Source organism: Heteronotia binoei, chromosome 18 (genome assembly GCF_032191835.1).
Source record: "Heteronotia binoei isolate CCM8104 ecotype False Entrance Well chromosome 18, APGP_CSIRO_Hbin_v1, whole genome shotgun sequence".
Taxonomy (NCBI): domain Eukaryota; kingdom Metazoa; phylum Chordata; class Lepidosauria; order Squamata; family Gekkonidae; genus Heteronotia; species Heteronotia binoei.
Window position 1 is genome coordinate 10,134,808 of NC_083240.1, and position 26,512 is coordinate 10,161,319.

The window sequence follows — 26,512 nt, forward strand, 5'->3', positions numbered from 1 at the left end:
CTTCTCCCTGACCATCTTGGACACATGGAAGCTGCCTTCTACTGAATCAGACCATCCGTCCATCAAAGTCAGCACAGTCTACCGGAGAGTGGCTCTCCAGCGTCTCAGGCAGAGGTCTTTCCCATCACCTGCCTGGCCCTTTTTCAACTGGAGATCTCAGGGACTGAACCTGGGACCTCCTGCACACCAAGCAGATGCTCTGCCACTGAGCCACGGTCCCTTCCCTGACTATCGTGAACACACCAGAGCTGCCTTCTGCTGAATCAGACTACTGGTCCATCACAGTCAGCATCGCCCACTCAGACTGGCAGCCGCTCTCCAGGGTCTCAAGCTGAGGTGTTTTTCCCCATCACCCCTTGCCTGGTCCTTTCTAAACTGGAGATGGTGGGGATTGAACCTGGGCCCTTCTGCACACTGAGCAGATGCTCCACAACAGCCCTTTCCCAGCAGGCCCCTGGGTGACTTGCCAAGTTGCCTAAATGGATTTGACCTGCACGGTATGGCACTGACAGAGGCCAGGGTTCAGGTGCCCGTTCCCAGGACCGTAAGGGGGCGGGGGGGCTTCTCAATCCTTCGGTGGTCAGCTGCGCAGAGCTGGGCTGGCGCGCGGTGAATCCAATGGGATTCCTGATGAGGAAAGATGGACAAGTCTGGGACTTTTCAATTTAGGGAAAGGGAGGCTTGAGAAAGGTTTATAACATTTTGCATGGGCTGGACAGAGCTGGCAGATTTTCGCCTCCTCTCCCCAAAATACTAGAGCCCAAGAGCATCCACTGGAGCAGACGGGCAGGAGGTTCAGGATGGACAAAAGAAAATGCCACTTGACACAGCGATGAGAATGCAGAATTCGCTGCCGGAGGATGTAGCGATGGCCACCGGAACAGACAGATTTCAAAGGGGATGAGAGAGATTCACGGAGGATAAAATCGGTGGCTACCAGCCACGGTGGTTGAAGGGACCCTCCGCCTTCAGAGGCACTAATTCCTCTGAATCCCAGAGCCAGGAGGCAACATCAGGGGAAGGCCTCGGCCTCTCTGCCCTATTGCTGGGCCCCCCCAAGGAGCTGATTGGCCGCTGCGTGCTGGACTGGCTGGACTGCTGGTCTCATCCAGCAGGCCTCTTCTGATGGGAGCCCCCAGATCCTCAAGAGGAGGCCCAGGTCCAGCTGCAGCGCGCTCAAACCGGCTCGCAGCCTCCGTCTCTACTGTTAACCACAGCCTTGGAGCTTTGCTCATTTCCTGTGGCTTCTCGCTGTGGAACAGAAGCGGCGCCCCCCCCCCCACCCCGCCCAGCCAAAGCACACAGGAATGACTCACAGCAGCACCCTCATTTCGAGAGGAGGGGAGAAAGGGAAGGCGCGAAGTCCTGGCTGACCCCCTCCCAAGGAACGGCGGCCAGATCGGCAGAAGAACAGCGAGGATCACGCAAGCTGGTAAGTCCCCCCCTGCCCCCCCGCTTGCATGGGAGGATGCTGAGTTTACAGCCAGTGGGGGTCTCTTTCCTTTACCTGTTCTCTCCGGAATCCCCTTTCTAGCCAGCCTTCAGGAAGTTCAATCGGCATCGGCCTCTGTAAGCAGACGGTCCGTCCTTCGTTATCACGGGGCGTAGCTGCCGGAGGATCCCTCCTGATCCAGCATATATGAACAAATGAAGCCGCCTTCTGCTGAGTCAGACCCTCGGTCCATCAAAGTCAGTCTTGTCCACTCAGACTGGCAGCGGCCTTCCAGGGTCTCCAGCTGAGGTTTTTCACACCTATTTGCCTGGACCCTTTTTTGGAGATGCCGGGGATTGAACCTGGGACCTTCTGCTTCCCAAGCAGATGCTCTACCACTGAGCCACCATCCCTCCCCTGCTCTCCAGGGTCTCAAGCTGAGGTTTTTCACACCTATTTGCCTGGACCCTTTTTAGTTGGAGATGCCGGGGATGGAACATATGAAGCTGCATTCTACTGAATCAGACCCTCGGTCCATCAAAGTCAGTCTTGTCTACTCAGACTGGCAGCAGCTCTCCAGGGTCTCAAGCTGAGGTTTTTCACACCTATTTGCCTGGACCCTTTTTTAGTTGGAGATGCCGGGGATTGAACCTGGACCTTCTGCTTACCAAGCAGATGCTCTACCCGCTGAGCCACCGTCCCTCCCCACCCAGTAGTGTGGCATCCACTAATGACCAAGCCACATCTCTGGGCAAGCGGGTAAACAGGGTATGGAAACAGCAGCACTTTCCCCCACCCTCCCACAGCCCCGGGACATGTTAGCCAGAGGTGAACTACAAGAACATGGAGGTCCCATCAAAAAGGTTATTAGTCACTAACTTCTCCATGTGTTTGTCCAGCTTTTATTTGTTTATACCTCACCTCCCCCCCACCCCCCCGTTGGGGACCCAAAGCCATTTACGTTGTTCTCTCTGCTGTTTTATCTTCACAACAACCTTGTGAGGGAGGTGAGGCTGATGGTGCAAGGTCACCCAGCAAGCGTCCATGGGAGAGTGGACATTCGAAGCTGCGTTTTCCCTTCCCCTGTGAGGAAAAGTGGAAGAGTCTGGGGCTTTTCAGTTTAGAAGAGATTTGAAGGGGGGGGGCGGAGACACAGTAGAGGTTAATAAAGTTATACACAGGGTGGAGAGAGTAGACAAGGAGAAATTTTTCTCCTTCTCCCCAAAATACTAGACCTCGAGGGCATCCAGTGAAGTTGGTGAGCAGGAGGTTCAGGATAACAAAAGGAAATTTTGCTTTATGCAGAAAGTGATGAAAATGTGGAAATGGCTGCCAGAGGATGTACTGGCAGGGATTAGGGGATTAGGCCCCACTGGTGGACCTCCTGATGGCACCTGGGTTTTTGGGCCACTGTGTGACACAGAGTGTTGGACTGGATGGGCCATTGGCCTGATCCAACATGGCTTCTCTGATGTTCTTCTGTGACAGAGTGTTGGACTGGATGGGCCATTGGCCTGATCCAACATGGCTTCTCTGATGTTCTTCTGTGACACAGAGTGTTGGACTGGAGGGGCCACTGGCCTGATCCAACATGGCTTCTCTTATGTTCTTCTGTGACACAGAGTGTTGGACTGGAGGGGCCATTGGCCTGATCCAACATGGTTTCTCTTATGTGACACAGAGTGTTGGACTGGATGGGCCACTGCCCTGATCCAACATGGCTTCTCTTATGTTCTTACAGCTTCATGGAAGATAAATCGATCAATGACGACTAGCCCCGGTGACTGAGGGGAACCTCCACATTCAGAGGCACTAGTCCTCTGAATCCCAGAGCCAGGAAGAAACATCAGGGGAAGGCCTCAGCCTCTATGTCCTGTGTTGTTGGCCCCTCAGAGGAACTGGTTGGCCACTGTGAGAAAGGATGCTGGACTAGATGGACCTTCACTGGTCTGATCCAGCAGGGCTTTTCTGATGTTCTTACGAAGGCCTCAGCCTCTCTGCCCTGTTGTTGGCCCCCCGTAGGGACTGGTAGGCCACTGTGTGGGAAAGGATGCTGGACTAGATGGACCCTCACTGGTCTGATCCAGCAGAGCTCTTCTGATGTTCTTATGAAGGCCTCAGCCTCTCTGCCCTGTTGTTAGCCCTCCAGAGGAACTGTGTGAGACAGGATGCTGGACTAGATGGACCCTCACTGGTCTGATCCAGCAGGTCTCTTCTGATGTTCCTAGATCCTAGTCCAGCCCTTTAACAGCTGCAGCTTCTCCATGCATTTGTCCAGTTTTTTTGTGTGCTTTTGGGGGGTATTTTTGTATTCGTGTGTGTAGGTGTCTGCACCTGGAAGTCATGGCGACAGGTGACTGACCCCTACTGGGGTCCTAGAGGAAGTTCAGAGAAGCGGCTTGATACAGCCTGATTCTGCCTCCCAACATCTGGCATTCCCAGGAGGTCTCCCATCTGAGGACTTGCCAGGACTGACCCCGCTTAGCTTCACACAACCAGAGGATGCCTGGGCAATCCAGGTCAGGATGGCAACCCTGCCATTTTAACGTTCTCCCCTCTCCGCTTTGCAGCTTTGTTCCGTGCTCGCCCCAAGCTCGGTTGCCTTTGGAAACGGAGACTCTCTGCTAACCCGGAAGTACAAGACAAAAGGAGGTCAAACCCCCCTTCCACAAGCTGAAGTTTCAGACTTGCCAGGATGGCCCATTAAATGCCCCCAGATCTTTGTGGAGAAGGGAAGCCCCTTCAGACGCGATGGAGGGAAGAGGCCCATCCAACGAGACGCCAGTCAACGCCACTTCGGAGTGCTTCCTCCAAGCAGACTTCCAGTTCTCCTTCTTCCCCGCTGTCTACAGTGCGGTCTTCGTTTTGGGCCTGCTGGAAAACATGGTGGCCTTCTACTTCCTGACCTGCAGGACAGCCGGAGCGCCCCGTTCCTTCGCCTACCTCATCAACCTCGCCGTGGTGGACACTTTGTTCGTCTGCGTCTTGCCGTTCAAGATCCACTACCACTTCAACCGCAACGACTGGGTCTTTGGCGACGTGGCCTGCAGCGTCACCGGCAGCGTGTACTTCGTCAACATTTACCTCAGCGTCGCCTTCTTCACCTGCATCTGCCTCGACCGGTACGTGGCGGTCCTCCACCCCTTCGCGTACATCAGGATCAAAAGCTGGCATTACGGGGTGGTCTCCGCCCTCCTCTGGGGCGTGGCGGGGGGTGTCGCGGTGCCGCTCGTTCTGGGCGGCCCTCTGACCTCCCGGGAGAGCAACCGGACCGTCTGTTTCGAAAGCTTCGGGGCGGGCAGCTGGAGGGGGCGGATGGTCCCTTACAACGCCTGCGCCCTGGTGTTCGGCTTCGCCGTGCCCTTCGCGGTGGTCTTGATCAGCTACCCGCTGATCGCCAGGCGCATCTCCCGCATCCCCCGCAGCGCCCGCAAGAGGAAAGCGCTGGGGACCATCTACCTGATCCTCTTCATCTGCGCCACCTGCTTCCTCCCCTATCACCTCACCCACCTGCTCCACTTCCTGATGCGGGCCGGGCTCATCCGGAACTGCCACTTCGCCGCCTTCATTTACAAAATGCGGCGGGTCACCTTAGCCCTGGTCAGCTTCAACTGCTGCCTGAATCCAATCCTCTACTACTTCACCTCGGCCAGCCGGCGGCTGCGCTGCAAGCTGCGCTTCAGGTCCAGGGCCGCCGCGGTCTACACCGTCAGCGGGAGACGGAACCGTGAGCTCCCCGGCGCCTGCGAAGCGCGGCGACGGGGTGATGTGGACGGGGTGACGTGGTCGAGGATGCCGCAGCAGCTCAGGGGACCTTAGACAGGAACTGCGGCTTAAGCTTCCCACGCTTGGGCAGGAGGAAGCACAGCAGAGAGAACGCTTTACAGGCAGGAGGTCCTGAGCACCTCAGGTATTGGGGGAGACTTTTCACTGGCGGACAGTTCTGAGCTGGAGGGACCAATGGTTAACTCTGCAGAAGACCTCAGCCTCTCTGCCCTGTTGTTGGACCCCCATAGGGACTGGTAGGCCACCATGTGAGACAGGAAGCTGGACTAGGTGGACCCTCACTGGTCTGATCCAGCAGAGCTCTTCTGATGTTCTTAGATCCTAGTCCAGCCCTTTAACAGCTGCAGCTTTGGGGGAGGGCTGTGGCTCAGAGGTAGAGCGTCTGCTCGGCATGCGGAAGGTCCCAGGTTCAATCCCCAGCATCTCCAGCTAAAAGGACCAAGTGGTGGTAGGGGATGTGAAAGACCTGTGCTTGAAGAGCCACTGCCAGTCTGAGTAGACAATACTGACCTTGATTTTTGGGTGGAGGTTGTGGCTCAGGGGCAGAGCTTCTGCTCGGCATGCGGAAGGTCCCAGGTTCAATCCCTGGCATCTCCAATTAAAAGGACCAGGCAGGAGGCGAAGTGAGAGACCTCAGCCTGAGACTCTGGAGAGCTGCTGCCAGTCTGAGGAGACAAGACTGACACTGACGGACCAAGGGTCTGATTCCCTATTAGGCAGCTACATGACAAGTGCACAAGAATGTTCCCGTTTTCACCTGTGAACCGTTGGGAGGATCTGGGAGGCAGTGAGCAACTTCATGGCTTTTTAAAAAAAAAATTAATAAAGTCATGGCCGTTAATACCAGTAGATTTGCAGTCTGATAAAAAATTCCTACTGCGGCCTGCACTGGGAATGATTCTACTCCGAACAGTCCTTTTTATCTCAGTAAGTCACTCTGCAGCCGTCAGCAGAAAAGCCCAAAGATATCATAATTAAACTTTATTTTAAAATATAAAGCAAACGCCTACGGTCTATATAGTCGACCCGCACCTTCTGCCTACAGGAGGGCTTCCTCGAAATGTCCGAGTTTGGGGGGGGGGGAGCAGAGAAGGGGTGTCACGCTGTGATTTGAGGCAGCGCCTTCTTCAGCAAAGAAGTCACGTAGCTTCCCATTTCTTCTTCCTGGGTGCAGAAACCAAAAACAAAAAAAAGAAGAAAAGCGTTCTTTGAAACACTTCACGCCCCCCCCCCCCCCCCAAGCTTTGGAATTCAGTGCTGCGAGACTGTGGCAATAGCCTAAAAGTACATATTGGGGTTTGGTTTTGTATTTTATTCTTTGGGTTTTTTACAAGCTTGAATGCTAACTGATTGACTGCGGTGTAAATCTTAATAAATCAGTTCCCTGAAGGTGCCGTGTGAACTCTCTTTGTTGGAACAGAAGAAGACTTGCAGATTCATACCCCACCCTTCTCTCTGAATCAAGAGTCTCAGAGCAGCTTACAATCTCCTTTATCTCCTTCCCCCACAACAGACACCCTGTGAGGTGGGTGGAGCTGAGGGCTCTCTCACAGCAGCTGTCGTTTCAAGGACAACTCTTGCGAGAGCTATGGCTGACCCAAGGCTATTCCAGCAGCTGCAAGTGGAGAAGAGGGGAATCAAATCCCGTTCTCCCAGATAAGAGTCAGCACACTTAACCACTACACCAAACTGGCTCTCACTTCACACAGCTAAACTCTTAAGACTCCTTTTAAAAGGATCAGGCCAGGGGTCATCAGTGTAACGCTCATGGGAGCCGTGGTACCTGCTGACACCTGACTTGGTACCTTGTCCAGTGTTTTCTGAAAGTGGGTGGAGCCAGTTTGGGGCGGGGGGACGGGTCTTACCCAGCACGGCTTCTGGCAGGCCACTGATCTGATCGGCTGGGCGGATTAAAAGGATGTCGTTTTTGCAGCAGCGTGGGCTTTATTCTCTCTTGCTAATCCTTCCCGGTGTATTTTTAAAACCGCCCCTCTTCTCCCTTACTCTTGAACGTCCTCACGGTGTGTGAGGGGCTCAGCCTCCTGCGGCCACCAACCACCCCGTGCCAGGATTCCAGAGGTGCCCACAGGCTCAAAAAGGGTGAGGGAGCCTCTGGATGAGATGACTGCAGGGAGAACACTATAACAGATAGCGCAACAAAAAATGCAAGCTAGTGACCAATTTACTAAGAAGTATATAGAAACCAGTCCAAATGTCCAAAACATGTACATTCAAGTCCCAAAGTAGTGTGGTGACAAGCCGATCGATTAAGAACTTGTTTCTTTCCTGTCTTCATCAGATCTGGGACCACTAACAAAAGACAATATTATACAAAAATATCAGAAGGACACTCAAAAAGGGTGGGGGAGCCCCCGGCTGAGATGACTGCAGGGAGAACACAACTGGTCTAAAGCAGGGGTCTTCAGCCACCGGTCCGTGGGCTGGTACTGAGCCGTGGTCGGCAAGCGACTGGGCCACGGAGCGAAGCTGGGCAGCCCCGGATTAAAGAGGCCAAACAAAACAATAAAGCAACCGTGCAACCAAAACAAATCACTTAGTATCTTAAAACAAGTTTACTTGAAAAACTTTCTATGCAAAAGCGTCCTACGCAGTTCAAAGTGCCAAAAAGGCACCACATAAATAGCCTCGAAGTCCAAAAGCGTCTACAAAAACCACAAACACGGAACGGTGGAAACGTGTTTGGAGGACGCCTGTGACACGGCATGCCGCAGCGCTCCTCCTCCCTCCTCTCCGCCTTCCGAAGCACGAAGACGCAGGAGCAGAAGCTCTCGACTCTGCATTCGTCGACTCGGCTCGCTGCGCGTTTTGAGCGACCGCCTGAAGGCGGTTCCAGCTTTCTCAAGAGCAAATCGATGAAAACATCCTTCTCTGTGCTGCAGTTAGGAAAACATTTCGACAGCGGCTCGCGCTCAAGGCAAACGCTCGAAAAAAAACCCAAACCACAATCGAGCGTTTGCCTTGAGCGCAAGCCGCTGTCGAAATGCTTCCTCTTCGGCAGCCCAGAGGGCCTGCTCACGGGGCATGGGGAAACGCAGCCCCGCCCGATGCAAACCAGGCTCCGCCCAGCTTCTGCTGCTACACGTGGCTCCCTTTCTCACCACACTGCTCGCAGCCGCTTTCCGAGAAATCAAGCTGCGCTTTCCACTGTGCAGCGGGGGAAACCCGCAAGCAAGGAGGTGGTGAAAAACTGAACGTGAATCGGCCTTTCATGTTCAAGCATTCACCTGCTTATGGTTCTATGGACAGAGTACTGCAAAGAGTAAAGAAGGGATGGCCGAACTGGCTCGGGAGCCCCCTGTGGCTCTTTCACACACATTGTGCGGCTCCTGAAGCTCCCGCTGCCCAGTCAGCCAGCTTGGAGAAGACATTTGTCTTTTTAAAGCGCTTCTGCAAGCTGGCTGGCTTGGAGAAAGCATTTAAAGTTAAAGTTGCTTTCTTTCCACCTCTCCCCCCTCCCTCCCCCCCATCTATTTCCTCCCTCCCTTGTCTTGCAGCTTTCAAATATCCAGCATCCATGTCTTGTGGCTCTCAAACAACTGACATTTAGTCTATGTGCCTCTTACAGTAAGCAAGTTGGGCCACTCCTGGCATAAAGTATCTGTTCTGCAGCAGAGGAGCCCAACGTGACACCCATGGGTGCTTTTTAGAAAGTGGGCAGGGCTGAGGCTTCTAACTGGAAATTTGATTGGCTGTGCAGATTTTTTTTTAAAATGTTGCTTTGGTAGCAGCTGCTATGGCAGCACAAGGAGCTTCACTGCATGGCTGAAGGTTAAACTGGGGCAGCCATTTTGTAGCTGGCTCCACCTCCCGCAGCAGCTGTTTTAGGGCGGGCGTTCCGCGCCGGCAGCCGCCGTACTGTGCTGGAATTCCAAAGGTGCCCGCAGGCTCAAAAAAACGTCGGGGGTGACACCCGACCTACAGAAACATGACTGCGCTAGGGAATCCATGCGGAAAATTTGGAATTGCGGTACCTTGAGACTCAGTGCTGCTTTAAAAAAGACATTAACCCAAGTGTCTAGTCCAGAGGTGGCCAAAGCTGCTTAATGCAAGAGCCACGTAGAATAAATGTCAGATGTTTGAGAGCTGAAAGACATGAGCGTCATTTGTTTGAGAGTCAGGAGGAAGGAAGATATATGGGGAGGGAGGAAGAGGTGGAAAGAAAGCAACTTTAACCGCAAATGCATTCTCTAAGCCACCAGCCCATGGGACGGTGGGGGCTTCCAAGAGCCACACAATATGTGTGAAAGAGTCACACGTGGCCCCCGAGCCACAGTTTGGCCACCCCTGGTCTAGTTCTTGTCATACAGTTCGAAACTCCTGTGGTCAGGATGGCCTCCAGAAAGAGGACGACAAGACTTACAGGAGTCAAGGGATGGGGTGGCAATATGTGCACAACTTCTATCCAGAAAAAGGGAGGGGGGGAATCAGGCAGAGCACACGGCATCGTGCAGAACTGATGGGTCGGTATCCCTTGTTGGTTTCCCTGGCACAATTTACACACAGCAAGTGGCTTTAGTCAGAGACCACATCGGGGTGCCTCCAGACAGACTTCGCAGGTCTGAACTGACAAACTGCAGTTCTGCCCGTCCCTCCCCGTCTTGGAGATGCCACGACCTGGAGACAGAAGTGAATTGGCAAAGGCAAATACACACGGGAAGTGGAGGATGAGGCTCCAAAGCCAGGTTTCGCCTTCTGTGGGCTTGGGAGCTCAAGCCATGGTTTAGCTTTAGAATGATGGGTTTTTCTGCAGTCTTGATGTAGTGAGAGCCAGTTTGGTGTACTTCTTACAACCGCGCAGACTCTTATCTGGGAGAACCGTGTTTGATTTCCCCGCCCCTCCACTTGCAGCTGCTGGAATGGCCTTGAGTTGGCCATGGCTGTCACAGGAGTTGTCCTTGAAAGGTCAGCTTCTGGGAGAGCTCTCTCAGCCCCCACCTACCTCACAGGGGGTCTGTTGTGGGGGAAGAAGGAGATTGTGAGCCGCGCTGAGATTCTGATTCAGAGAGAAGGGCGGGGTATAAATCTACAGTCTCCTCCTTCTTCTCCTTGTGTCTCCTGTCGCTTTGTTGTTTTTTCTGTCCTGCATGTGTTTTTCCCCCTGTCCTGGCCAATTCTATATTACATTGCTTCACGACTGGCATAAAAACCTACAGTTTAAAACTGCAGGAAGATATGCCAGCCATAAACATTTAATATCAAACCAACCACCAGGGGAGCAAAACATGTGCAGAACAAAAAAAAAAAAATAGCCCAAAGGAACTGGAAGACAAAAGCGAGGAAAACGAGGATGCAGAAAAGCCCCAGTGGCTTGTGCAGACCTCAGTTTGATGCGATGCCTGAATGGAGCCCCGGGCCTTATCACGGTGAGCAGAAGTTAACCTCTCACCTGGTACGTCCACGAGACCAGCAGGAGTTTGGTGGCCGGGTCCTCTGACTGGACCGTCACCTGGATCAGGATGGACTCCACCATTATCGAAGTGTCAGAGAGATGCTGGACAGAGTAGTCCTTCAGGACGCTGCAGGAAACAAATAACAAGGAGGTCGTTCCCAACTTGCCTCTAGGACAGATGGTGGCTCAGTGGTAGAGCATCTGCTTGGTAAGCAGAAGGTCCCAGGTTTAGTCCCCGGGATCTCCAATTAAAAAGGGTCCAGGCAAGTAGGCATGAAAAACCTCAGCTTGAGACCCTGGAGAGCAGGGAAGGGACGGTGGCTCAGTGGTAGAGCATCTGCTTGGTAAGCAGAAGGTCCCGGGATCAATCCCTGGCATCTCCAACTGAAAAGGGTCCAGGCAAGTAGGTATGAAAAACCTCAGCTTGAGACCCTGGAGAGCAGGGGAGGGACAGTGGCTCAGTGGTAGAGCATCTACTTGGATCAATCCCTGGCATCTCCAACTGAAAAGGGTCCAGGCAAACAGGCTTGAAAAACCTCAGCTTGAGACCCTGGAGAGCTGCTGCCAGGCTGGGTAGACAAGACTGACTTTGATGGACCGAGGAGGGTCTGATTCAGTAGAAGGCAGCTTCATATGTTCATATATGCCTGGCAGATCCTGCAGCTCAAGAAACCCCAATCCAAAATGTCATTCCGTAATACGACTAGTAATCCTGCAATTTTCTGCTAATCTGTTTTCTAAATACAAATATACATTTTCCTTAGGTGCAACTACTACTTGAGAGAGAAAATAGGGGCTATGAGTTAAGGGAAGGGTGGTTCAATAAAGAAACCAGAAAATTATAGTTTCAGGTGTATGAGCAAGATACTAAAAAGGTTGGTTTTCTTAAGATGAGATATCAAAAGACCTCTGTTCAGGGCTTTTTTTGTCAGACCTATTTTGTATATTAGGCCACACAGCCCTGATGTAGCCAATCCTCCAAGAGCTCACAGGGCTGTTAGTACAGGGTGCCTACTGTAAGCTCCAAGTAGATTGGCTACATCAGGGGTGTGTATCCTATGCAAAGGAGTTCCTGCTACAAAAAAAAAACCCTGCCTGCGTCTGTCCCTCCTCACAGTTAGCAAAACCAAGAAGTTATAAAGATTTGTTTAATTTATACAACAGCAGTCTGCTCTTTTGGGGTGTGGAATTTGCAATGACTGAGCACAGAATGTTTTACTGGGGGTGGGGCAGCATGCATCCAATCCAGGCTATGGGGTCCTCCCCAGCTACTGGCCTTTCTAAGGCTGTTTCCCCCACCCCCCCCTGCAAGACACAAATACGCATAACAGGTTTCAAGGATCCAATCACTGATGCCGAAACATCCTCCCCCCTGCCACCAGCTCATCAGCAGATAAAGGTGAGGAGGAGAGGGGCAGATAAACCATGCCGAGAACTTTGCATATTCAGAGTGACATCTCTTTAAGACTGCACCCCAAAATATCAGCAATCAAAATGGTTAACCCGGGAGGCCACTTGGGCATGGAAGGAAGGTTTCAAGAAGGGTTCTGCCCCAGCAAACAGAGCGAGGAGACTGGCCCAGGGATCTTTCTGTCTCCCCATGTGGCTTAGGAACAACCTCAAAAGTGTATAGACAAACAACTAGTCCTTTTTCCCATGTTAGAAGTGGGGCACCAAAATCCTGCCCCCCCCACCCTCCCAGGACAAAACCTAAATCCCAATGGAAAGGAAGATTTCACGAACCCTAATTTAGGCAGGTAAAATATTGATTAGCCTTTCAACATATGAATTTCCCCACACAGTCTTTCAGCGGCCCTGTAAATCGGCTTCCTTCGAGTAGACTCAGTTGTGGGAGAACGCTTTTTTCCTCTGTGCCCGACTCCTAGCGATGTGGAGAGAGTAAGGAAGGAACCGTTTATGAAAGGGCTCCTCACGGTTTCGATCACTACATACACTCCTTCGCCAGCCGACAGCAACTGATGAGAGCATGCGTAGACCCACGTTGAAAAAATTGAGCTGAGGGGCTCCGTGTAACGTCGGGAGAAGGAGGCTGATGAAGTGATTGAAACCGTGAGGAGTCCTTTCATAGGTGGTTCCTTCATTACTCTCTCCACATTGTTAGGAGTCGGGCACTGAGGAGAAATCGTTCACCCACAACTGAGTCTACTCGAAGGAAGCCGATTTACAGGGCCGCTGAAAGACTGTGTGGGGAAATTCATATGTTGAAAGCTCAGTGTCCCTTAGTTTTGTTTTGTTTCCGTTTCATTTAAGCTCGCACTAAAACTATTTATACACATTTCTGTGTAAATTTCATTGCTTCCGGTGGTTTTTCTGTTATTTCCACTGATTACACCGGTTCCAGTTGTTTTGATCATTAAAATTAAAACAGGCTGGCCACGGGGGTTCCAAGACCCGACCCAAGCGCCCACCTCTTGAGGTGGTTGTAGACCCGCAGCCCCGTCTCGTGCTCTTTGCGGGGGTCCTGGAAGTGAATCCGGCAGGTGAAGCGCAGCTGGTGCTCCCCCAGCCCCAGTTCCTTGAGCGCTTGCTCCGGAGAGACCAGGCGGAAACTCTGACGAGAGAGAGAAGAGAGGGAAATGGGACGTGTTAAATGGGACGCTGCGCGTGTTCTAGAGCATCAAGGACTGGAGAGCTGTGCAGCAAGAAACCAGAATCTTCAAGGTGGAATTCATAGTTCGTATGAATTGCATTGGCTTAGTAGATTAACATAATGTGACACTTACAGAATACATTTCTTTCTTTCTTTGTACAGACTTGATCAGTGCCCCCTCTAAGCTGAGTTAGCGGGAGCCAGGTCACAGTTTTTTAGCCTCGCTCATGCATTTTTGTCCTAGCTCAGGAAGGAGCATTTTTGTCCTAGCTCAGGAAGCCAGAGTACACTCATTGATGCAGCAGCTCACCACTTTCACGCCGGTCGCTCACGAAGTAGAATTTTTGCTCACAAGACTCCACAGCTTAGAGGGAACATTCGACTCGATTAACCTGTTCGTGTTTCTTAGCCGAGTTACTATTTGCAACGTCTTATTTCTTTCTGTTCCCCCATGTCCGTTTCACTTTCCCTAAAACTTCAATGAAACTGGCTGAAACGAGAACCGTCAAGGTGCCACACTGCGGCCAGGAGCCGGGTTCAAGAGCTACCCCAGAGGTCCCGATTCTGCCCCCCCCCTTCCCCTTTTGCTTACGTTGTCCTTGATGATCAGCGTGCCGTGCATCAGCCTGGGCTTCTTGGGATCCGGCAAGGGACCTGGAGGCAGAGGAGCAGAGACTAGTCAGCCAGCCGCCCTACAGCCAATGTCTCCTGCCACTGGCCTGGACAGCTGCTCCTCTCAGACGGTGATCCCACGGGGGACCCCGCCACAAGGCAGGAAGCACAACCGCCACTCAAGAGACCTCGACCCCACCCCCCTCGCAAAGGCCTCTGCCAGGGGTGCTCAAACACAGGCTAGGAAAAATTAAGACCTTGGTTAAACTAGAACAGGGATGGGCCTGGTTGGTCTCGAAGAAGGAAGGAGGTTTGCATTTATACCCTGCCCTTCACTTGGGAGTCTCAGAGTGGCTTACAGTCCCCTTTCCGTTCCTCTTCCCCACAACAGACACCCTGTGAGGTACGTGGGCCTGAAAGAGCTCTCCAAGAATTGCTCTTGAGCAGAAAAAGCTCTGAGAGAACTGGGACTGCCCCAAGGTTGCACCAGCAGGTGCAGGTGGAGGAGTGGGGGAATCAAACCTGCATCTCCCAGATTAAGAGTCCGTGCTCTTAACCACAACACCAGACTGGCTGTTAAACTAGAACAGGGATGGGCCAAACTCTGACTTGGGAGCCGCATGTGGCACTTTCACATACGTTGTGTGGCTTTCGAAGCCCCCACCGTCCTGTCAGCCAGCTTCAAATCACTTCTCAAAGCCAAGCCAACTGGCAGCTCGGAGGATGCAGTTAAAGTTGTTTTCTTTCCACCTCTCCCTTCCTCCCCCTCTATTCCTTCCTTCCTCCCTTCAGTTTGGAGAGCCAGTTTGGGGTAGTGGTGAAGTGTGCGGACTCTTCTCTGGGAGAACCGGGTTTGATTCCCCACTCCTCCACTGGCACCTGCTGGAACGGCCTTGGGTCAGCCATAGCTCTGGCAGAGGTTGTCCTTGAAAGGGCAGCTGCTGTGAGAGCCCTCTCAGCCCCACCCACCTCACAGGATGTCTGTTGTGGAGGGCGGGATATAAATTCAATATCTTCATCTTCTTCTTCCTCCCTCCCTCCCTAAAACATCTGACGTTCATGTCTTGCAGCTCTCAAACATCTGATGTTTATTTTATGTGGCTCATACATTAAGCAAGTTTGGTCACCCCTGAACTAGAACTAAATCTTCTGGCTAGATTTGAACCCAGCAAGACCTCAGAGCCCAACGATTTTTTTTTGGGGGGGGGGGGGGGGGGCATGAGCTGTCAGAAGTCAAAGTTCCCTTTCTCAGATAATGTATCTCTCGAAAACTCGTACCCTGGTTGGTCTCGAAGAAGAAGGTTTGCATTTATACGCTGCCCTTCACTTGGGAGTCTCAGAGTGGCTTACAGTCTCCTCTCCCTTCCTCTTCCTTACAACAGACACCCTGTGAGGTAAGTGGGCCTGAAAGAGCTCTCCAAGAATTGCTCTTGAGCAGAACAGCTCTGAGAGAACCGGGACTGCCCCAAGGTTGCACCAGCAGGTGCAGGTGGAGGAGTGGGGGAATCAAACCTGCTTCTCCCAGATTAAGAGTCCGTGCTCTTAACCACAACACCAGACTGGCTGTCTAAAGTGCAACTGGATTCAAATCCAGCTGTTCTTCTGCGGACCAACAGGGCTACCCTCTGAAACGTCAAATGAGTAGCCGTGCTGGTAAAATGCGGTTTGTTAGGTGGATCTGTCACTGGTTGACGGATCGCACCCAAAGAGTGCTTGTGAACGGTGGCTCACCATCTTCAAGTCCTTGAAGGGCTGTCATCTAGAGGATGGTGTGTGGAATTGTTTTCTGTGGCCCCAGAAGGTAGGACCAGAACCAATGGGTTGAAATTAAATCAAAAGAGTTTCCGGCTCAACATTAGGAAGAACTTCCTGACCGTTAGAGTGATTCCTCAGTGGAACAGGCTTCCTCCTTGGGAGGTGGTGGGCTCTCCTTCCTTGGAGGTTTTGAAACAGAGGCTAGATGGCCATCTGACAGCAATGAAAATCCTGTGAATTTAGCGGGAGGTATCTGTGAGTTTAGAGCGGTTCCTCAGTGGAACAGGCTTCCTCGGGAGGTGGTGGGCTCTCCTTCCTTGGAGGTTTTGAAACAGAGGCTAGATGACCATCTGACAGCAATGAAGATCCTTTGAATTTAGCAGGAGGTATCTGTGAGTTTAGAGCGGTTCCTCAGTGGAACCGGCTTCCTCCTTGGGAGGTGGTGGGCTCTCCTTCCTTGGAGGTTTTTCAACAGAGGCTAGATGCGCCTCTGACAGCGATGAAGATCCTGTGAATTTAGGGGGAGGGGTTTGTGAGTTTCCTGCATTCTGCAGGGGTTGGACTAGATGACCCTGGAGCTCCCTTCCAACTCTAGGATTCTATGTTCGTGTGCCTGCGGCAGTAGAAAAGAGCAAGGATCCAGGAGCCCCTGAAAGAAAAACAAAAATTGCAGCAGGGGAGGAGCTGCCACAAGTCACTGCTCGCTTCTTCAGATATCCGAAGTGAGCCTCAAAAGCTCCTCCCCCTGCTGCCAATTTTGTTCGAGGTGCCGCCGGATGCTTCCTCTGGACCGTCTCTTTCTCGCTGATCTCGACGGTGTCAGGGACTCGAATCCAGTTCTTCCGCTGCAGACCCGCGCGGCTACCCTCTGAAACTACATTTCCCAGGGTTCCCTGCAGCACAGCAATTGCAGTCAGCCTAGAAGCGCCGACGGGCAGCAATGCAAAGGCGGCTGGGAGAGCACAGAGATCTGCTGCCTGGTTTATTCCTGCCGCCTTGAAGCAGCGAGCACGCGCTGCGGGGGTCTGGCATCTTACCGAGCGCCCGTTCTCGCTTCAGCAGCGCAAGGGAAACGTCCACGGGGATGTTGGGGCTTGTGAAAACGGTCACCGTCTCTCCGTTTGCGGGCATGTGGCAGTTGATGCCTGCGGGTGAAGGAAACGCACAGGGTAAGAGGCAGGGACGGCGAGGGTGGGAGGGAGGAGTCTCTGCCGTCAAAATACGTGTTTAAAAAAACCGAGGGGAAACGTGGCCGTAGGGATTACTTTTGTGCGGCAGGAGGGCCAGAGCAGGATCTGGAAGACACCCCCCACCCTGCTCAAATCCCCTCTCAGTCGTGAAGCTCACTGGGAGACCTTGTGGTGGGCTCTTTCTCTCTGCCTAACCAACTCTGCACTAGTCGCCGCCAGTGTTCCCTCTAAGCTGAGTTGGCGTGAGCCGGATCACCGATTTTTAGCCTCCAGCTCGCACGCTTTTGGCCTTGGCTCTGGAAGGATGACCCCAGAGCACGCTAATGTCGTTGTTTGAGTTAGCAGATTCGTGACTGCCTAGTCTTACCGCCACCAGTCACCAACAGTCCACGTAGCTGCTATAGGGAGATACAGTCCAACAACACTCTGTGTACTTAACTATATACAGGTTCATTTACAAATGTACAGACTCTCCATCAAAGTGCTCCACCAGACATCCATGTATAGTAGGGGGAGTTATGTACAGCATAGCCTTACTTATATACACAAACCACCAGTCACTGTACCAAAGCTTCCAGTCGGGTTAGAACGGATAAAAGGAGGTACTTCTTCACCCAAAGGGTGATTAGCATGTGGAATTCACTGCCACAGGAGGTGGCGGCGGCTACAAGCATAGCCAGCTTCAAGAGGGGGTTGGATGAAAATATGGAGCAGAGGTCCATCAGTGGCTATTAGCCACAGTGCGTATATATATGTGTGTGTATATATATATAAAAATAAAATTTTGGCCACTGTGTGACACAGAGTGTTGGACTGGATGGGCCATTGGCCTGATCCAACATGGCTTCTCTTATGTTCTTATGTGACACAGAGTGTTGGACTGGATGGGCCACTGGCCTGATCCAACAGGGCTTCTCTTATGTTCTTATGTGACACAGAGTGTTGGACTGGATGGGCCACTGGCCTGATCCAACATGGCTTCTCTTATGTTCTTATGTGACACAGAGTGTTGGGCTGGATGGGCCACTGGCCTGATCCAACATGGCTTCTCTTATGTTCTTATGTGACACAGAGTGTTGGACTGGATGGGCCATTGGCCTGATCCAACAGGGCTTCTCTTGTGTTCTTATGTGACACAGAGTGTTGGACTGGATGGGCCATTGGCCTGATCCAACAGGGCTTCTCTTATGTTCTTATGTGACACAGAGTGTTGGACTGGATAGGCCATTGGCCTGATCCAACAGGGCTTCTCTTATGTTCTTCTGTGACACAGAGTGTTGGACTGGATGGGCCATTGGCCTGATCCAACAGGGCTTCTCTTGTGTTCTTATGTGACACAGAGTGTTGGACTGGATGGGCCATTGGCCTGATCCAACAGGGCTTCTCTTATGTTCTTATGTGATACAGAGTGTTGGATGGGCCACTGGCCTGATCCAACATGGCTTCTCTTATGTTCTTATGTGACACAGAGTGTTGGACTGGATGGGCCACTGGCCTGATCCAACAGGGCTTTTCTTATGTTCTTCTGTGACACAGAGTGTTGGACTGGATGGGCCATTGGCCTGATCCAACAGGGCTTCTCTTATGTTCTTATGTGACACAGAGTGTTGGACGGGATGGGCCACTGGCCTGATCCAACATGGCTTCTCTTATGTGACACAGAGTGTTGGACTGGATGGGCCATTGGCCTGATCCAACAGGGCTTCTCTTATGTTCTTATGTGACACAGAGTGTTGGACTGGATGGGCCACTGGCCTGATCCAACATGGCTTCTCTTATGTGACACAGAGTGTTGGACTGGATGGGCCACTGGCCTGATCCAACATGGCTTCTCTTATGTGACACAGAGTGTTGGACTGGATGGGCCATTGGCCTGATCCAACAGGGCTTCTCTTATGTTCTTATGTGACACAGAGTGTTGGACTGGATGGGCCACTGGCCTGATCCAACATGGCTTCTCTTATGTGACACAGAGTGTTGGACTGGATGGGCCAGAGGCCTGATCCAACAGGGCTTCTCTTATGTTCTTCTGTGACACAGAGTGTTGGACTGGATGGGCCACTGGCCTGATCCAACAGGGCTTCTCTTATGTTCTTCTGTGACACAGAGTGTTGGACTGGATGGGCCACTGGCCTGATCCAACATGGCTTCTCTTATGTTCTTATGCACTCATCACCTTATTGCATCATTCACCTGGTTAGAACCAGCTCTTACTTGGCAGAGCCTTGCTAGGATACTGATGTCATCTATTATGACAGTAACTGTCAGATCAGCATGCTTTCCCCCTTGCCTCATGCCTTACTGAGCATTTTCATATCCTAACAACTAACTGACCAGGAGCTCCCCATTTTAATGCCGGCAGCTCACAAAGTCGTATTTTTGCTCACAAGACTCTGCAGCTTAGAGGGAACGTCGGCCGCCACTTAGAACGGTAGGGACGTTGGCGGGTTAACTGCCCAGGTGAACCGGCTGCAGGAGAGAAAGAGAACTAATCTTCAACAAGTAACTCGATAAGAGGGGTTCAGTGAAACAGGGAGACGTCTCAGGTGGCCGAGGACTCCGCCAACGAAAAGCCCTCCTGCGTTGCCGCGGCTAAAAGGTACGGCACGTACGGAACTCCTGCTCTATCTTCTGCTTCAGGAACTCCATCTTCTTCGCCTCGCCGTGGACCAGGAGGACGTTGCGTGGCTCGGCCTGGCGGATGAGCTGCATGATGCCCTTGGCGTCTGCGTGGGCGCTGAAGGACATGTACTCCACCTGCATCTTCACTTCGAGCTGGAAGGCACAAGACGGACAGACAGAGCACCAGCCGCTCACATCAGGCAGCGGCAAAGTGGTTTGCTGACACCCCGAGCCAGGATGTCTCAATTTGGCAGCATTCGACTGCATACTTGGGTGTGTAAAGTGCTGTCACATCACAGCTGACTTATGGCAAGGGTGGTTTGCCGTTGCCTGCCTCTGCGTAGCAACCCTGGACTTCCCCAGTGGCCTCCCATCCGAGTGTTAACCAGAGCTGACCCTGCTTAGCTTCTGAGAGCTGATGAGATCAGGCTAGTCTGGGCCATCTAGGTCAGGGGAGATAAAACAGATGTGGTTTTGCCACTGCCTGCCTCTGCATAGCAACCTTGGTCTTCCAGGGTGGTTTTCCACCCAAGTCCTACCCAGAGCTGATCCTCCTTAGCTTCTGAGAGCTGATGAGATTGGGCCCATGGCAATACGCACCCTGTGGTCAGAAAACAGGCCAGATTGGTCCACACAGCTAAAAGCTAAGCAGGTCCGAGTCTGGTTAGTACCTGAATGGGAGACCCGCCTAACGCCTCAAGATCCAGGAAGGAGGGGTCTGGATATAAATAAGCAGGGGTGGAATTCTACCAGGAGCTCCTTTGCATATTAGGCTGCGCCCCCCTGATGTAGTCGATCCTCCAAGAGCTGACGAGGTCTCTTGCCGTAGACAGCAAGTCTAATTTGCCACTTAGCAGTGCATAAGGCTAAAAGAGCTAGAGCATCTCACTGCCTGACAATCTTAGGATCCCCTGGCTATACTACACACAAGGCTATATGACAATTAATAAATACCCCCAAAATCTAGTTGCTGGACTCAAATCCAACCAACCATTACTCACTTAAAACTATCTCCCAACTCTATTATTCTTATACCCTGGAAATCTTGTTAGTTTTGAAGTGACTACTAGCCATCTGAGTCTGCAGAAGAAATGTTAGATCTGAGCCCAGGAGACGTTAAAAACCAACACGGTTTATAGTATTTTTTCATTGTCTACCCCACGGGTGTCAAACATGCAGCCAGGGGGCCAAATCAGGCCCCCAGAGGGCTCATATCAGGCCCTCGAGCTACTGGCTGTCATCTGCTTCCTTCTCCCTTTCTCTTGCTTCCTTCTGAATCACAGCTTGCTTTGCCAGGCTTGCTCAATCGCACAGGAGCTACAGAGCAAAACTTATATTTTCTCCATTGGCTGAGACCCCTCCCTTGGGGAGGAAGGAGGGGAAGGCAGAGCTTGTTTTTCCAGGCTCTCTCAATCACACAGCAGAGCTACTGAGCCAAGCCTCTCTTCCTTCTTTTGGCTGAGGCTTCTCCCCCTCCTGATCCCCTGGGGAAGGAAGGAAAGAGCCACAGCTTCCTTTGCCCAGTTCCCTGGATCCCATGGGAGAGAAATAAAGAAAGCACCTTTAAGACCAACAAGTGCTAACGTTTTAAGCATGTTTTAAGTTTGTATTTTTTTTAAATTAATTGTGTTTTGTCTGTGTCCTTTTTAAAGTGTATATCTTAAATAGGTATACACATGGCCTGGCCCTACATGACCCAGCCCAACAAGGTCTTATTTATGTCAGGTCTGACCCTCATAACAAATGAATTTGACACCCCTGGTCTACCTGATCAGGCCATTCTTTTTAGTGGCAATTCATCACTAGGACAACAGAGAAAGGAATTCCCCCTCTGTGAAACGTCACTCACGATCTGTCTCCCCTCCATTTCCAGCTTCCGTTGTCCGCCCAGAATTTTGTGGCCCACTGTTCCTTGCACGCAGTAGCCTGGCATGATCACCTGGGGAGAGAATCCGGAAGGAAGCAGCTTGCCGTTTGGGCTCATCACCGAAAGAAACGGGTAATAAAAAGTGCTGCTCTTCAAACAAAACCAAACCAAAACATTCACAAGCCTCGGGAGGCTTTCCTACCATGTTCTTCTCGTTACCGGCCCACTTCTTGAAGATTTGTAGGGACTGTCCCGCGTGAAGCATCCCTGGTGTGGCAAACACAACCTAGAACAACAAATGGGGGGGAAAAATGTGCATCCGGGACAGCTGGCTTCCAACAACCTCTGTTAATAAAGCAAATCCCTAATCCCCACACGTGTGGTTAAGTGATAAGCTTCACAGACATGTACTTGACATTAAAGTTTTTTCATACTCAAACATGGCTACTAGAAAAACAATGCTTTTTTTACAGAAACTATCAAAAATTCAAGAGAATGGTGCACATGAAAGATAGATAGATAGATAGATAGATAGATAGATAGATAGATAGATAGATAGATAGATAGATAGATAGATGATAGATAGATAGATGATAGATAGATAGATAGATAGATAGATGATAGATAGATAGATAGATAGATAGATGATAAAAAGATGATAGATGATAGATAGATGATAGATAGATGATAGAAAGAAAGAAAGATAGAGAAAGAAAGAAAGAAAGAAAGAAAGAAAGAAAGAAAGAAAGAAAGAAAGAAAGAAAGAAAGAAAGAAAGAAAGAAAGAAAGAAAGATGGAAGGATGGAAGGATGGAAGGATGGAAGGAAGGAAGGAAGGAAGGAAGGAAGGAAGGAAGGAAGGAAGGAAGGAAGGAAGGAAGGAAAAGAAAAAGGTGTGTTCTACCTGCCACAGCCATGCAATGGGTTTTGTACTCCAAAACTACCCAAAGAGAAATCCTTGGTCTACTGTGGCCTCCCCACACAAACACATCAGAGTTTGAACCAGGGCCTTTTTTTGTAGCAGGAACGTCTTTGCATATTAAGCCACAAACCCCTGATGTAGCCAATCCTCCAAGAGCTTACAGGGCTCTTAGTACAGGGGCTACTGGAAGCTCCAGGAGGACTGGCTACGTCAGGAATGTGTGGCCTAATATGAAAAGGAGTTCCTGCTACAAAAAAAGCCCTGGTTAAAACTGTGATGTGTTTGTGTTCATTGGGGCTTACTCCAAGACAGGGCTTTTTTTGTAGCAGGGACTCCTTTGCATATTAGGCCACACGCCCGTGATGTAGCCAATCCTCCAAGAGCTTACAGTAGGCCCTGTACGAAGAGCCCTATAAGCTCTTGGAGGATCAGCTACATCAGGAGTGTGTGGTCTAATATGTAAAGGAGTTCCTACTACAAAAAAAAGCCCTGGTTTTAACCCATCCCTCACCACCCCTGAGCTGTACGCACCATGGGGCCTGGATTGTCGGCAAAGGCTCGGTCAAAGGCCTTGATGTGTTTGAACTCGAACATGTTCCTTTGGACAAAGGTCTTCCGGATCTTCTGGTTGGTCCACGTGATGAAGAGCTTGTAATAGTGATTGGCCTTCTCGGTCAGCCCCGTGGAGAAGTAGATGGGAGCTTTCAAGTTCATGCGTTCCCTTTGGAAGAAAAAAGAGAAAGGACGGAGTGAATCCTAGTGGTTCTGGCATGAACTGGGCGGTCAGGCTGAGGGAACTGAGGATGAAGAAAGAGACTAAGTTCTACTCACATCCCGGAGAACCTGAACCAAACTTTAAAGCAGGGGTGTCAAACTCATTTGTTATGAGGGTTGGACCTGACATAAATGAGACCTTGTTGGGCCGGGCCATGTTGGGTTGGGTTGGGCCGAGCCATCTGTGTACCAATTTAAGATTAGGTAGCAGAGATATAAACTTTATAAAGGACACAGACAAACACAATTAAATATATATATTTTAAAAACTTAAAGCCTTAGCACCCGTTGGTCTTAAAGGTGCTTTCTTTGTATTTCTCCCATGGGATCCAGGGAACAGGGCAGAGGAAATTGTGGCTCTTTCCTTCCTTCCCCAGGGGACTGTGGGGGTGGAGCCACAGCCAATAGAAGGAAGAGAGGCTTGGCTCAGTAGCTCTGCTGTGTGATTGAGAGCACCTGGAAAAACAAGCTCTGCCTCCCCCCACCTTCCTCCCCAAGGGAGGAGCCTCAGCCAATGGAGAAAACAGAGTTTTTGCTCTGTAGCTGCTGTGCAACTGAGGAAGCCTGGCAAAGCAAGCTGTTAGGCAGAAGGAAGCAAGATATAGGGAGAAGGAAACAGATGACAGCCAGTTGCTCGGGAGCCTGATAGGAGACCTCCGGGGGCCGTATTCGGACCCCAGGCCATATGTTTGACACCCCTGCTTTAAAGCTTCATCTGCATTCCCACTGACCTGTCTCGCAAACAAAGAATGTGTGTGCGCATTAAGTGCTGTCAAGTCACTTCTGATTTATGGCAACCCTATGAATAAATGTCCTCCAAAACGTCCTATCCTGACCTCTGAAGCCCTATAGGGTCAAGGGCCTGTCTATCCACGGAACCACCTTTCTCCATATGTTCCCAGTGAGCACTGCGCTCAGGAACTCAAAATCTGTTATCTATCCCCGGACCAAGGGAGGCCAGACTTTGCTCTACACGGGCTAGGGCCTTCTCAGTGGCAGCACCAACAATGTGGAATGCCCTCCCAGAAGTCAAAAGGGCCCTGCGGGATCTCTCCCAGTTCCGCAGGGCCTGCAAAACTGAATTGTTTCAACAGGCCTTTAATATCAAACAAGAGAGGAGTGCCACTCCACACTGCTGAGCAACATCGTTTGTGAGGCATTATGTCCCCCACAAGATCACTGTCCGAAGAAAGTTATGACCCCACCCATACTGAACTTTGAGTAGCGCCATGAAACGTATTTTAATGGTTAATTTTTTATTGTTTTAAATTGTAATTTAAAATTGCATTTTGACTGACTGTTAGCTGCCCCGTGTCCACTTGCGGAGAGGGCAGGATAGAAAATTAAAGTCATTCTTTTCTTAATTAACTAACAACCTTAGAGTCAGCTCATCTCACAGTGGATTTTCCTCGTTCTCCTTTCAACTTCCTCTTTTCCTGCAGCTTTTCCTAGCACAACTGCCTTTTCCAGGGTCTCTTGCCTTCTCATAAAGCGAGCAAAGTATATCACTCAGAATGGAAGGCTGACTGACTTCCTGGACTGCGTAATCATCAGGTGGGTTCACCTCTCTGTTAATACGTAAAATTTCAGTATCCTTTATTGCGAGGGCGGGGAACCTTTTTTCTGCCAAGGTCCATTTGGATATTTATTTATTTATTTATCTGGGATTTATATCCCGCCCTTCCCACCGAGTGGCTCAGGGCGGCTTACAACATATATAAAACTAACATAAAAGTATAAAATTACACTTTAAATTAACATTTCACAATATATAATTAAAATCAAACATTTGTTATAACTATACATCATTAAAACAGCCAGCAGTCGTGGAGCTACACTCTATTCAGCTTCAGATAAAAATTCAGTATACAATATACAGCATTCAGTAGTCGGTATACAGGGCCGTTAGTTGTGGGCCAGCCGGAAGAGGACTGTCTTACAGGCCCTGCGGAATTGGGTGAGATCCCGCAGGGCCCTTACCTCCTCCGGCAGCTGGTTCCACCAAAATGGAGCCATTACAGAGAAGGCCCGGTCTCTTGTGATCTTCAAGCGGGCCTCCTTTGGCCCGGGGACAACCAAAAGATTTTGAGATCCCGATCTCAGTGCTCTCTGGGGAACATGCGGGGAGAGACGGTCCCTCAGGTAGGCAGGTCCTAGACCATATAGGGCTTTAAAGGTAATAACCAGCACCTTGTATCGAACTCGGTAGGATATTGGCAGCCAGTGCAGCGCCCGAAGTCCCGGCTGAATGTGCTCCCACCTTGGGAGCCCCAATAACAACCGGGCGGCGGCGTTCTGCACCAGCTGCAATTTCCGGGTTCGACACAGGGGCAGCCCCATGTAGAGGGCATTGCAGTAGTCCAGCCTCGAGGTGACCGTAGCATGGATCACCGTTGCTAGATCGTCGCGTTCCAGGAAGGGAGCCAGCTGTCTAGCCCGCCTAAGATGGAAGAATGCGGACTTGGCAGTGGCTGCTATCTGGGCCTCCATAGTTAAGGAAGGCTCCAGAAGTACCCCCAGGCTCTTGACCCTGTGCGCCGCCATCAGCGGCGCACCGTCAAAAACCGGAAGGGGTATTTCCCCCCCTGGGCCACGACGGACCAAGCAAATGACCTCTGTCTTCGCTGGGTTTAGCCTCAGCCCGATATTTTCAACATCATCCGCGGGCCATACAAAATTATCAACTTAAAAAAGAGTGCTCTGCCGAGGGAGAACGATTCAGGGCTGCAAAATTAAAGTAAATAATAGTTTTTCTATTTGAAGTCATGTGGGGAGAGCCTAATTTGGCATACACACACACACACCCCAGCCTGCTACCCTAGGCAAATGCCTAGGTCCTGGGGGGTTTTTTGTAGAAAAATCCCGACAGGAACTCATTAGCAAAGTACAAGAGCCTCAGTTTTATCATTTTAAGCTTCTAGAAAGAGTCTGGGTTTCTGTTAGGGTGAATGCAAATGTAGCAGAGATCGAAACGCAGCAAAGCAAAGGCATTCGCTTTTAAACAGAAACTTTGCTTTCTAATAAAGGGAGGGTTTACTGGGAGCTGAAAAATAACAAACAACACAAGAAAACATCCTGTCTGCCTACTCTCCATCTCTCCCCATATGTTCCCCAGAGAGTGCTGAGATCGGGTTCTCAGAATCTCCTTACAATCCCCGGGCCAAAGGATGCCCGTCTGAAGTCAACTAGGGACAGGGCTTTTTCGATCACAGCCCCTTGCTGGTGAAACCAATTGCCGGAGGAGGTGAGGGCCCTGCGGGACCTTGGGCAGTTCCACAGGGCCTGTAAGACAATCCTCTTCCAGATGGCATACAACTGACCGACATCTGAACATCAGAATATCTGAATAGCTGAATTTTAAGAAGACTGTAGCCTAGTACGCTGACAATTGTGTCTTTTATTTTATTGTGTAAATTATTAATGTATTTTAATTTTTGGTTTATTGTTAGAATTTTGTGTTGTGAGCCGCCCTGAGCCCACTTCGGTGGGGTAGGGCAGGATATAAATCGAATGAAATAAATAAATAAATACA

The 26,512-nt window shown here is 50.8% G+C and overlaps 2 protein-coding genes across 2 annotated transcripts in view; one reads left to right on the forward strand and one right to left on the reverse strand.

Moving 5' to 3' along the window:
- The first annotated feature begins 4,183 nt into the window (after positions 1-4,183).
- LOC132587323 (lysophosphatidic acid receptor 6-like) lies at positions 4,184-5,251 on the forward strand. The gene has a single exon (XM_060259600.1). The coding sequence runs from the start codon at positions 4,184-4,186 to the stop codon at positions 5,249-5,251; it is 1,068 nt and encodes a 355-aa protein (XP_060115583.1).
- A 939-nt stretch (positions 5,252-6,190) lies between these two features.
- INTS11 (integrator complex subunit 11) overlaps positions 6,191-26,512 on the reverse strand; it is a 29,118-nt gene continuing 8,796 nt past the window's right edge. The window contains exons 9-17 of the mRNA XM_060259093.1: positions 22,738-22,927; positions 21,488-21,571; positions 21,268-21,357; positions 19,409-19,571; positions 16,644-16,751; positions 13,832-13,893; positions 13,058-13,200; positions 10,626-10,755; positions 6,191-6,382 (exon numbers count right to left, since the gene is read on the reverse strand). Of these exons, the coding sequence (XP_060115076.1) occupies positions 6,317-6,382; positions 10,626-10,755; positions 13,058-13,200; positions 13,832-13,893; positions 16,644-16,751; positions 19,409-19,571; positions 21,268-21,357; positions 21,488-21,571; positions 22,738-22,927 (1,036 nt within the window). The 3' untranslated portion in view covers positions 6,191-6,316. The remainder of the gene's footprint in view (positions 6,383-10,625; positions 10,756-13,057; positions 13,201-13,831; positions 13,894-16,643; positions 16,752-19,408; positions 19,572-21,267; positions 21,358-21,487; positions 21,572-22,737; positions 22,928-26,512) is intronic.